This window comes from Leptonychotes weddellii, chromosome 7, assembly GCF_054177405.1.
Source record: "Leptonychotes weddellii isolate Sample4059 chromosome 7, ASM5417740v2, whole genome shotgun sequence".
Taxonomy (NCBI): Eukaryota; Metazoa; Chordata; class Mammalia; order Carnivora; family Phocidae; genus Leptonychotes; species Leptonychotes weddellii.
Genome location: NC_138375.1, coordinates 74,114,486 through 74,127,650, shown reverse-complemented (window position 1 = coordinate 74,127,650; position 13,165 = coordinate 74,114,486). Strand labels below are relative to the sequence as shown.

Here is a 13,165-nt window from a genome sequence, read left to right as displayed (position 1 = left end):
AAGAGGCACTACCTAGATAAAAAAAATTATAAGGTTCTACTGAAGTATACAAACAAGATATGAACATGAAATGACAGCAAGTTCTTGGATGGGAGGATCTTATGTTAAAATGTCACTTCTCCAGAATTAATGTATAAATTTTGTACAATCTGAATAGGGTTTGGGGATTTTTTTTTCTTAACTGGACTAAACAATCTTAAAGTTTTCATGGAAAAAAAGTCTCAAATATCTAATAAAATTATGGAAAAAGAAAGTTAAGATGAGACTATTCTTACTGGCTATTAAATCATACTATAAATCACTGACTCAAACTAAGAACTTGGCTATGAGGGGCCATGAAAAAGAAAGATATTTCTCAACACAAACTAGGTGGAAGAAAATCAGTGGGGAAGACAGGAAAGATCTAGACCTGTGCTAGAACTCTTCCCTTGTACACTGATCATGTGTTATGGATGTGTGTGTGTGTGTGTGTTGTTTATAATTATAAAGTTCTCAGGTAAGATTTTTAGCCCTTTTAAAACACAATTTAAAGTTATGAAGCAGAGGGGTGCCTGGGAGGCTCAGATGGTTAAGCGTCTGCCTTCAGCTCAGGTCATGATCCCTGGGTCCTAGGATCAAGGCCCATGTCCAGCTCCCAGCTCAGCAGGGAGTCTGTTTCTCCCTCTCCCTCTGCTGCTCCCCCTGCTTGTGCTCTCTCCACCTCTCTCTCTCTCAAATGAATAAATAAAATCTTTTTAAAAAATAAAGTTATAAAGCAGAATCTTAAATAATTCTTAGGTCAAAAAATTACAGTTCTATGCTATTTTTAAAATAAAGAAAATGAGAAAACTCAGAACATGTGACACACAACCAGAACTACACTCAGAATATTTTTAGCCTTAAACTTTTTATTATTTTTTTTAAAGATTTTATTTATTTATTTATTTGACAGAGAGAGACACAGCGAGAGAGGGAACACAAGCAGGGGGAGCGGCAGGGAGAGGGAGAAGCAGGCTTCCTGCTGAGCAGGGAGCCCGATGCGGGGCTCGATCCCAGGACCCCAGGATCATGACCTGAGCCGAAGGCAGACGCTTAATGACTGAGCCACCCAGGCGCCCCTTAAACTTTTTATTATTAAGAAGAAATAATCTGTTCAAGAAGTTAGACAACAAAATAAGCATCAATTTTGTAATATTTATAGCAAAGGATTGGTATCCTTAAATAATGTTTTGAGAGTTGTGCTTTCACATAGGATAGGGAAGGTTGCAAGGGAATATTCCTCCCATGTTAACAAAAATCAAGAAAAAAAAAGTGAGATAATCTAAGCTTTTTCTGAGCCCATCAGGTGCCTGAGGCTGCAAGGCAACAGGTAAACTGAATTCAAAAGGGTAGCAAGCTCCTCTGAGAAGGGGTGAGACACTCAATCTGGGTCACCTTTGGCAGAGTGTGTGGGGGGGTGGGAAACTAGCAGCCAAAAGAATGGGTAACCAAACAACTGATACTTTGATAAATCCTTAAAATTTTAGTCCAATGTGTGTGAAAATAACAATAGAAACTCTGGGAGCCCCCCACACAAGGGAAACCACCATGAACTTTTTTCATGGACCTGAAGCAGCACTCATGAGAAAGATTGGGAGCAGGGCTAGAGATCGAATGGAGCCCCTTCAGTAGGCCAGGTGGATATGGGCCAGGGAGTGGCTACCTCTGGAGGACGAGCACAGAACCCAAAACCTTATGTTTTAAAAACATATGCCAAGCTTAACATCACAGTATTGAGACAGACTAGCACTGTATGTCCCTGAAATGATGCACTGAGAACACAGTATTACCCATGTAGTATTTCAGCCCCAAAACTCTAATCCAAATTTAATTATGTGGAAACAGATACAACTTTAGAGACATTCTACCAAACATGCGTCATGGACCCTTCAGACCTGTCAGAGTCATGAAAGGAAAAAGAAAGACTGGGAAACTGTTCTAGATTAAAGGCCACTAGAGAAATAATGCAATTAAATACAACCCATGCAGTGGATCCAACTAAATACATCCTTGTGAAATTTGTCAGAGACAAGGGAAGAATCAAGTTCTAGAATGAAAAAAACAACGATCACATTTACACAAATCAGGAACCAGAGTGGCTTTAGGCTTCTAAACACAAACACTTAGAACCCAGAAGGGAATGGAGCAATGCCATCAAAATTCAGAAGGAAAGCATTTCCAGCGTAGAATTTTAACTCCAGCCAAGTCATCAGTTAAGCATGATGGTAAAATAAAGAAATATCCAGACATGCAAGATCCCCAAAATTTATCCTTTCTCTAGAAGTCACTGAAGGATGCATTCTACCCAAGCAGGGAAATAAACCAAGAAGAAAACACACACACACACACACACACGAAATTAGAAAGCAGGAAACCCAGCATGAGATAGTGAAAGGAGTCTCTAGGATAATGGTAAAGGGAGATGCCTGGGTAACAGCTGTCCTGGAGGGCAACGTGACTCAAGAAATAGGCGCAACAAGACTCCCACAGCTATGTCCTCAGCCTCTGCACAATCTTTTTAACCTTATAACATGTTGGATGATGTGTTTTACCAAAAGGAAAAGAAACCAAGAAAAAGGACCAGAGATCCAAGAAACAAGAATTCCAACCCAAAAGAAAGACAGAGTTTCAGTGATGACAACAAATAGACATTCTAGAATGATAGTTGTATAGGAGGCCTAGAGAGAAATCAGCCTACACAGGAAGGAAATGGAGGTCTCCAGTAAGAACGTTTCCAAGAAAAATAAACTGGAATTGCTACATTATGTTACAAAACTGAACTGAGGTACTACTTAGAGGTATAGGAAGAATAAGCTATGTAACAATGAAATTTAAGGCAATTATTAACTTCAAGAAAAAGAAAATGATATTCATAATATCTATAACATTCACCTGGGAATATTTTCATTTCATAATAATGTAAACACTAAATATAGATCTAACCCAAAATTACATTATTACTGTATTAAGTATGGGAAAGGAGAAATTATCTTATGAGAAGCTAATAGATAGCGCATTACACATTTGCTATTTAGAATTCTGGAATTAAGTAAATGCCAGAAGAAACAGTAAATCGATTCTAAATTGGTTCCATCTAGAAGAGGGGAAGGAGGAGTGAGGGTGCGTGGACAGGAAAACTATGTTGTTGTCAGCCCTCTAGTTCTATTCGACTTTCCAAACTATGTGTATGTGTTATTTTGAGAACAATTATTTTTTTTTAAATCAATGATTTATCAGGTCTTGGTAAAGTTCTGTGAAATGTAATTTCACTGGTAGAGCCTTGTTATATGAGAGCATTTCAACAAATTTGAGACAAATTATAGAATTATCTTGAGAACTATTAAACTGATATTGGCTAGAGAAATAACTGAATTATGGGTACTGCTCAGAGAGAGCTCCCTGGAAGAAGCGGATCATAAGCTAGGATGATGTATGTTACAAAGAAAAAGGCCTCGGCCAAAGCCTCCGAGGGGAGAATGTGAAAATTAAACCAAGAGTTTGATTTCCCAAGGCTATCGCTCTACCTCTTTTTCAAGTGTTCCACCAAGAATGGCTCTGCCCCCATCTCCCCAGAGCTTCCCTGGGCTCCTCCGGATGATATTGGCATAGGTATGAAAGGCTTTTTTTCCCCTCAGGTTGATGGATTTATCGTCAAAGCAGGAACATTTGCTCAAAGTTCTCTGAAATGCATCATATATCCATTAGTTCAGCAATTCAAAACATGTTTCCTGATATCTAGCCTGTGTCAGGCCCAGTGCTAGGCACTGGGGAAAGGATAATAAAAATGACAAAGGTCGGGCACCTGGGTGGCTCAGTCATTAAGCGTCTGCCTTCGGCTCAGGTCATAGTCCCAGGGTCCTGGGATCGAGTCCCGCATGGGGCTCCCTGCTCAGCGGGAAGCCTGCTTCTCCCTCTCCTGCTCCCCCTGCTTGTGTTCCCTCTCTCGCTGTGTCTCTGTCAAATAAATAAATAAAATCTTAAAAAAAAAAAAATGACAAAGGTCTCTGGCCAAAGGACAACACTTTGGGAATTAGGATTCCTCCAGGCAACTAAGAGGACTGTCTTCTGCATCCACCAAACCCTCCTCTCTGGAGCATCTTAAAGTGCCAAATGTGTCCTCAGCCTGGAACAGTGAATCCCAGCAGATGCCCAGACCAGGAAGCGCAGGAAATCTACTTGCATGCACCGTGATCATGTGGAGGGTGCATAAAAGACAAACTGAAGCTTTCAACAGGAAAATTAAAATTTGTTTGTGAGCAGATAAGGCTAAAATAAAAGAGATAGCATTGAATCTAAACCATGTCCTGTGACTTGGATTTCTTTTTAAAAATTGGCCGTCTTATCATTTTCTTAGTCACCTTTTCTCTAGGCTTATTGGGGGCGTAGTCCCTCCCAGCAACCTCCATCTGCTTGGAAAACAGAATCAAGAGAATGAAGAGCCATGATGACACATCCGTCACTGGATGAAAATATTAAGAAAAAAATCAACAAATGTACTACCATTTGCATAAAACCTATTAATGCCCTCTTCAGATTAATGCAGTGAATTTTACATCACTGAGAGCAGCTGCGATCCACTGCTTCTAGTAATGAGGAGTATTTGAAACATCTGCAAATCACTGCTCCTCCTAAATGCCAAGCAGTATCATTACTTTAGTTCTCTGCAAGTAAATACTCTGATTGTTGGCCAGAGGAAGGCATATCTTTATCAAAGATTCATCTACTGGGCTCCTCTTTGCCCCAAACGCTGTTGGGTTTCTTGTGTTTCCTGTTTTTCTCATGCTAGTACACGCAGATCCATGGCACTTCCCATTTCCGATTTTTTTTTTAATCAAAACTAGTGTCTGTTCTATCCGCCCCCGGCAATCCGTAACCATTTTGAGACGTACAATCTCGGTCAGGACCTTCCTCTCTGTTATGTTGGTCCCAGCTAACGTGAGCTTTTTGCAAGGGCCAGGCAAAGCGAGCTTCGGCCCTGCTGTGCTCTACGTGTAAATAGCGAACCGAGAGGCACCCAGAGCTCTGTGGTCCGCTGTTACCGCGAGCGCACCGTGGGAGCCGCGGCAGATCGGAGGGGCAACCAGCGGGATTGGGAGGAGAGACACGGAGAAGGTGGAGAATAAGAATCATGTGTGTTCCTCGAGTGTACAACCCACATTTGAGTGACAAATGACGAGGACAACCTATAAAAACAACTAGGCGCAAGTCTACCCGAATCCATTTCCCTCCGTGTGTGTGTGTGCGTTTTCAACTAACTTTGGGAACTCGTAGACGCGGCGTCGTGCCCCTGGCAGCCTCGCCTCCACCTGGGTTTCCCGCGCCCTGCCGGCCCGCTTCCATACCTCCTTTTCCCCCAGGCTAAGGATGGAGGATCCCTTCAGCCCCTCAACTTTCTCGCCGGCGCCCAACGTCTCCGTACCTGTCTCTCCTGGCTGGAGTCTCAACTTCACTTCCGGACAGGGGACCCCAGCCCCCGGGCCGCCGCCGCCGCCGCCGCTGCCGCCGCCTCCCGGACCACCCAGCCGCGGCATCCGCCTGGTCTTCCTGGGGGTCATCCTGGTGGTGGCGGTGGCCGGCAACGCCACGGTGCTGTGCCGCCTGCGCGGGGGTGGCGGGCCCTGGGCGGGTCCCAAGCGTCGCAAGATGGACTTCCTGCTGGTGCAGCTGGCCCTGGCGGACCTGTACGCGTGCGGAGGTACCGCGCTGTCGCAGCTGGCCTGGGACCTGCTGGGCGAGCCGCGCCGGGCGGCGGGAGACCTGTCGTGCCGCTTCGTGCAGCTGCTGCAGGCGTCCGGCCGCGGCGCTTCTGCCCACCTGGTGGTGCTCATTGCCCTCGAACGCCAGCGCGCAGTGCGCCGGCCGCAGGGCCCGCCGCTGCCCGCGCGCGCCCTCTCCGCGCTGGGCTGGCTGCTGGCGCTGCTGCTGGCGCTGCCCCCGGCCTTCGTGGTGCGCGGGGGCGCCCCCTCGCCGTCTCCCGCCGCGCCCTCGGCCGCCCGCACCTGGGCGGGGGAGCGTCGCTGCCGCGACATCTTCGCGCCCCTGCCGCGCTGGCACCTGCAGGTCTACGCGCTCTACGAAGCCGTCGCGGGCTTCGTGGCGCCGGTCGCGGTCATGGGCGTAGCATGCAGCCGCCTGCTCTGCGCCTGGTGGCAGCGCCTGCCCCAGGCCCCACCGCCTTCAGCGCCCTGGTCGGCGACTCCGGGCCGAGCCCCTCCGCCCAGCGCGCTTCCCCGCGCCAAGGTCCAGAGCCTGAAGATGAGCCTGGCGCTGGCGCTGCTGTTCTTGAGCTGCGAGCTTCCCTACTTCGCCGCCCGGCTGGCGGCCGCGTGGTCGTCCGGACAGGTGGGAGACTGGGAGACCGAGGACCTGGCGGCGGCGCTGCACCTCGTGGGGGTGACCAACAGCGCTCTCAACCCCTTCGTCTACCTCTTCTTCCAGGCGGGCGGCCGCCAGCTCCTGCGGCGGCTGCGAAGGCGCCTGGGCGCAGCCTGCTGCTCGTGGGAGGGAAGAGCGGAGGACGATGAGGGGGCCGGGGGCCACCAAGCGCTTCACCGCCACCGCTGGCCCCACCCCCATTACCACCACGCTAGACGCGAGCAGCCCGAGGGGGGCGGCTTGCGCCCACCCCCGCCGCGCCCCCGGCCGCTGCCCTGCTCCTGCGAAAGCGCGTTCTAGTTGCTCGATGGCCAGACGGGTCATCTGTCGCCGCCACCCAGCCTCCACGGAACACGCGGCTGGCCCGGGTCTATCTAGATCATACCGGGCAGGAGAGTCCCAGACATTGGCCCTGAAGCTGTCCCCAGCCTACACTCTATTTCTTTCTAATGTTTACATTTCCCTACACTTTTCCAGTTTCTTCTCTCCTCTTTGGTTCTTCTCACATTTCCCAGTTTGGAGACGAGAGTTTGAGCTGCTGGGAAGTTGTAAAAAACAGTCAAAGACACAGAGTTATTTTTGCAGTTCTCTTTGACGCTCCCATAGTGTTCTGGATAAGATCGTTTGGTTTAGCTGAATTGTCAAGCTTTCATTATTTGCTTTGTTATCAAACGTTTTTTTACTTACTTTGAATCGTGTTTAAATCAAGTGTACCTTTGAGACCAGAGAATTTGCCTTTCTTTCCAGGAGGAAAATTGCCACACTGCTCTCCCTGAGGGGCCTGGAAATTGTACCAGTGATACTGTCAGAAATGTAACCATGCTGTCACCGCAGAGCTACAGAGCATTTGTAAAATAAAAACGTTACGCACAGAGCAATTAGTACTTTTTCCCCATGGAAATGTGTTCTCTCAGAAGAAAATCAGTGTGGCCTTTATTTCCAGTCTTCACTTCAGTAGAAGCCGGGGTTGTGGAGGGACACATAAAATAAGCTTCCCTTAGTCCCTTTCCAATACGCCCAGTTTCTTTAGGAAATTGTGCCTGTGCCCAAACTAGCCTCTACAGCTAAGGTGCTGTGCTCAGGTGGAGCCTCTCAACGCAGAGTCCTCAGCAAACTAGAGAAGGGAAACACCGAGTTGGTGTGTATGCGCCGGGCTCACTGTCCCAGAAGGTGCCTCATGGAGATTTGCAGCTGGGAAGAGAGCTGCACCCTCCCAATATTGCATGTCTATATAAAACTCCCCTTTTAAAAATGAAGGCAATGCCAACTGGCGTGGATTGCTGAGAACAAAGTCAAGAAGCAGATTTAATCAGTGACCTCCTCCTCTTAACTGTCCTTGGTTCTAGAAAGAAGTGGCAGCACTTATGAACAATATATCCACGTGTTTACCAGTGTCTTTCATCTGAGAATCTGGGAGCTTTCCATGATAGTGCTTCCTGTTCGTGCACAAATGCCAAACTAAGATGGAGCAAGGGGAAATGATCGCTAGAGTTCACTTGCGGAGCCAATGGTCTTGGAGGGCTTTCTTTGTTTACTTCACTGATGTATCCCAAACTCTTAAACAATGCTTGACATGTACTAGGCACTCAATACATATTTTTGAATAATTCATCATACGAGTCAGGCAAAGATAAAATGGATACAAGATTTACAAAAATCTCCACTAAGCTTGATTTACCTTTCTCCCAAATTCTGTCAAAAAATGTTAAGAGTTAAAGGTTTTCCTTCATCTTTTTAATCCTCCCCACCCTGCTTAGGATACCATGGTGTGTAATATACCAAGAATAAGTCAGCCAAAGAGAGAACACAGTTGTCTTCATGACATTATTTTTATTTGTTAGCATTTGATACTCATTAGCATTTTTATTCATTAATAAACATTAATTCCTCATTGTGTACCAAGCAATGTGTTAGGCATTGGGCATACTAAGATGAATAACACACATCTTTCCCTCAAAGACCTTATAATCATACGTAGGAGACAATCTGACAATTACTGCACAGTAGCACACATGCTTTAATAAGAGTTCCAGTCAGGATGTTGGGTTACGGAAAAAAAAAATCTGACAACCTCAGGAGACTGAAGCGGTCATTCCAATGATGCTACGAAGGACCAACTAATGGGAAGGGGGGAATGGGTAAAGGTGGGGATCAAGGCAGAAGCACGGAGAGACTCAAAATATGACCTGTTGTGTCACTTTGAATGTTCCCAACTGAGAATTTAAGACAGCTGAGTTGCTGTTTCTGTTATCTGCAACTGAGAGCACCCTAACAGAAAAATGAGTTCAGCTGGTTTAAATTTAAATTTAAAAGTCCAGTGGTAGAGCTGCTCCAACGTTGGTTAGTTGAGTAGCTTCATAACTTCATCATCAAAGACCTAGCTTCTTTTCATCTTTCTATTGCCATCCTGAACTGGTGGACTTGACATTAAGGTCCGTACCCCTTGAGGTCACAAAATGGCTGCTACGGTTCCAGGCATCACATTCATATATGACAATGTCCAGAAAAGGAAGAATTTTTATTCTATAGGAATGAAGAAACATTTCTTAGAAGTCCCAAGCAGATGTTCCTGCATGGCTCATTGGCCAGAACTATATCATATATCCATAGGTAGACCATTGCAAGGGAAATGGGGCCACCATGATGGCTTAGACATGGAGCTGAAGATAGGAGTTGCACAGTAAAGGGGTGAAAAAAAACGAGACTTCCATTTTTTCTTTTAAGAAAAGAAGGGGAAATGCTTATGGGAGGGCAAGACTAAACTTTTATACAATTGCCAAATTGTTAGGTTGATTTTTATATAATCTGTTAGAGATTTTCATCTGTGCCACCTAGAAATTATAAGAAATCTCCATCTGGGTCAAAAACACAGAATACATATTCATGTAGTTAATTTGAAATTAAACTGTATTTTCCCAAGATTTTGTGGAAGAGTTGGTTGAGCCCAATTCATAGTAAAATACTTCCATAGCTAAGGAACTTCCTCTAATCTTAACTAAATCTGACACTTGAAGGTAGATCTAGGTGACTTGGTTCCCATCTTTAGAGGCATTTGTAGGTTAAGAAATTTGAAACATCACCTCAGAATTTGATCCCCAGAACCTACATTGCTATAGACAGCTCAAAGATTCAGTTCTGTCCCCATCAAGGAAGCCCCCAAAGGTTATTTTAAATTTAGGCTCTTGATTGAGTGGGACATACCATTCAAACTTCACAGCAAAGGAATGTGAACAGTTGACCCTGAACTTGATCTCTTTTCTAGGTATCACCTAAATAGAATATGACTAGAGGAGAAACCAGACCACATATTTGGAGTTTGGGAGGAATCAAATAACATATCCTCACCCACTGCACACTTCCCCTTGGAGTTAGATTTTAACTAGGCTGTCGCACACAGGCCTAGATTGTAGGACTCCAGGAGCCACTATTCATAGAGATGGCAATGTAAATGTCACCACCAGAACTTTAAAGCCTAAATACAAAGAATTCTATATATTTTTTTAAAAAAATAACTGGCTGCATGGTAACATACAGCTAAAATAGGTAAACATGACCTATTACATAATTTGAAGCAGAGAGTATGTAGGAAACAGCCAGGAGTGGAACTAAAATCACAATTAGTGACTAGCTATAACTCATTTGCTAAAAATAGAATAGTCAAGCTGATTTTTGGAAGAGGAGGTAGATTTTTTTTTTAAGCTTCCTAGGAAAGGAAGCTTCCTGGGAAACACAAAATCAAGTCAAAAAGTGGAGCAGTTTCCCTCCCATTCCTAAAATGTTCTGACTTGATCAAAGAGAAGATATTATAATGAAAATGAATCGTCTAATTAAATTAAACATATTTTGCTGAGTTGTGAGGCAGTATTATGAAAAGAGCAGTCTTTAGAGCCTACAGACCTGGACTTGAATTTCATCTCTATCCTTAGTAGCTGTGTGACTTTAGGCTGTTTGCTGAATCTTTCTGAGTCTTGGTTTTCTTTTTTCTTTTTTTTTCCTCTTTCTTTCTTTCCTCTTTTTCTTTCTTTCTTTCTTTTTCTTTCTTCTTCCTTTTAAGTCTTGGTTTTCTTATCAGTAAAAATGGGGTTTATATTATCTACTTCATAGAATTGATGTATGTAAAAATGTAAAATACTTGATGGGCGGCAGAATCCTGTCAGTCTGTCTCTTCAGATTCACCCTGGTACTCAATATATGATAGTTATTATTATTTTCTTTTTTTTTTTAAAGATTTTATTTATTTATTTGACAGAGAAAGACACAGCGAGAGAGGGAACACAAACGGGGAGTGGGAGAGGGAGAAGCAGACTCCCCGCCGAGCAGGGAGCCCGATGCAGGACTTGATCCCGGGACTCCAGGATCATGACCTGAGCCGAAGGCAGTCGCTTAACCAACTGAGCCACCCAGGCGCCCCTGTTAGTTATTATTATTTTCTAACACTGGGTGGTGAGGGATAAAATCTAGTTGAGTAATATTACATGAAGGCAAGCAAGGGATCTTGGGGAATCAATCTATGGAAGATTAATGCAACAACGGTGGCACATAATAATAGGGAAGTTGGGCCTTACAGAAGGTATACTGTGCACAGTAACTGTTGACTGTCTTCCTGGCATCCGTTTCTCCTTTTCTAACAGGACTCAGATTCTTGTATCTAATGCCTCTTATGAGGAGTCAAGTGCTTTGAGGGAAGTTCTAAGACTGGATCTTAATTAGTCTAAGCACATCAAAGTAATTTCACTCCCCTTACCTCCACAGCCTGCTCAGGAATGGTGATGTGATCCAGTTAAGACCAGTGAGATGTGTTGCAGGGCTAGGGGAGTTGCTGAGGCTTCTAGGAAGGAAGTCCTTAACTCTTCTGAGAAGAGTCATGAGCCCAATATGCTCTCTCCCGCTCTCTCCCAATGAAGGTAAATGAGGGAGCATGTAGTGCTCCTGACTGCCGGCAGCCCACCTCTGACCATCGGAGGCACCAGCCAGAAGATGAAAACAACACTATGCATATGGCAGAGTGGAGAGATGAACTGAGGTCCTTAATGACCTCACTGAGCTGTCAGGTCAAACACCACAGGCATGCTTATTGGACGTCCATTTTCTTATTGTTTAACGCAGTTGAGCTGGATTTTCTGTTATTTGTGACAGCAAGCATTCTCTAATTGAAGAAGTTTGGCAAGAAAAAGAGTCTCATTTTAGCTTACTGCATGTTCTTTATCAAAGAAATAAGAACATTCCAAGTGTACTTTTATTTAGTCCATCAGCCAGTATGTATTGAAGAACCATACTGGACACTATATTGAGCATAGTGGGGCAAAGGGAAGAAAATCAAAGATGTAACTCTTGTATTTAAAAAATTTGTATTCTATGAAGAACTATGACTTTCATGGTAAGGACTTTAATGAGAAATCTCAACCTACGATTATTAATGTTATAGGACATTCTTTGCAAATTCTTACCATTGGTGACATGACTGATTCATTCATTCATTCGTTTGTTGGGTATTTATTAAAGATCCATCATGTGCGAAGTACATATGAACTTATATATAGATATAGATATATCACTTATCATAGACATACATTCCATTTAAAATTTTGGGTGGGAACTTAGGACCAACTATTACTGGTTGGCCAAACCTGGAATTGACAACCACAAAATGGGTAGGAGTAATTACATAATAGCTTCTAGTGAATCACTCTTCTTGATATCCACCCTTGTGTAATCTATTCCCACAGAGTCTGGGCTTGGTCATGTCACCTACTTTGGCAGTGGTCATCAGAAGATCGTTCACAAGCAGGGTATTGAAAAGCACATACACATGGGGCTTGCCCTCTCAGAAGAGCTGCCCTAACATCACCATGGCACGAAGAAGCCAAGAATGAAAGAGCATATGGAGAGGGAGGCCCAGCTACTCAGCCGTCGCAGCTAAGCCCAGTTCCCAACTGACTCTCCAGCTACATGCAGCCACATGAGTGAGCCCAGGGGAGACGAACAGAGAACTGCTGAGCTAACCCACAGACCTGTGAGAAACAAGAATTCACATTCATTAAGTTTGGGCTTTGGTTTGTTTTGCAGCAATAGATAACTAAATCATGTCAGAGTAGTAAAATGGTGAGTAGTAAAATGGTGTTGGATACATTAAAAATGGAAGTCAAATGACCCAGATATCAGAACATAGGGGTTCTAGTCTTCCACCACATGTCAAATTGGGATATTTAACTGCTCACCATGTGATTTGATGAGACTTCACACCAACTTGAAATGCAGACAACCCCAAGGGGAATATCAAGCTCAAGGGAAAGAGTTAACCCTTTTTCCATGTGGTGAAATCTACTCCCAAACCCTGGCAGTTCTGGGTATGGTTTTATTAAGGTACTAATGTGTGCCTTACAGGGGCACCTGGGTGGCTCAGTCGTTGGGCGTCTGCCTTCAGCTCAGGTCATGATCCCAGGGTCCTGGGATCGAGCCCCGCATCGGGCTCCCTGCTCAGCGGGAAGCCTGCTTCTCCCTCTCCCACTCCCCCTGCTTGTGTTCGCTCTCTCGCTGTGTCTCTCTCTTCGAATAAATAAATAAAATCTTTAAAAAAAAAAGTGTGCTTTACAAAATACCCATAAGATATATAATAAAACCATAATAATGATAGCTAAAATTTATTAATTTTTTTTTTTTAGCAGTGGGCAGCAAAGTTTATTGAGCAATAGTACTGAGTGATATTACAAAGCTCCCGAAGAGAGAGGGGACCCAAGAAGGTTGCCCTAAATAATTTCTATGAAGCTTGGCA

General features: G+C 44.5%; 2 protein-coding genes across 3 annotated transcripts in view; one reads left to right on the top strand and one right to left on the bottom strand.

The window, feature by feature from the left end:
- Positions 1-13,165, bottom strand: part of SKIC3 (SKI3 subunit of superkiller complex) — a 156,554-nt gene that overhangs the window by 130,590 nt on the left and 12,799 nt on the right. The window lies entirely within an intron of this gene.
- Positions 5,115-7,267, top strand: GPR150 (G protein-coupled receptor 150). The gene has a single exon (XM_081826540.1). It carries the CDS (start codon positions 5,383-5,385, stop codon positions 6,691-6,693), a length of 1,311 nt encoding a protein of 436 aa, XP_081682666.1. The 5' UTR covers positions 5,115-5,382; the 3' UTR covers positions 6,694-7,267.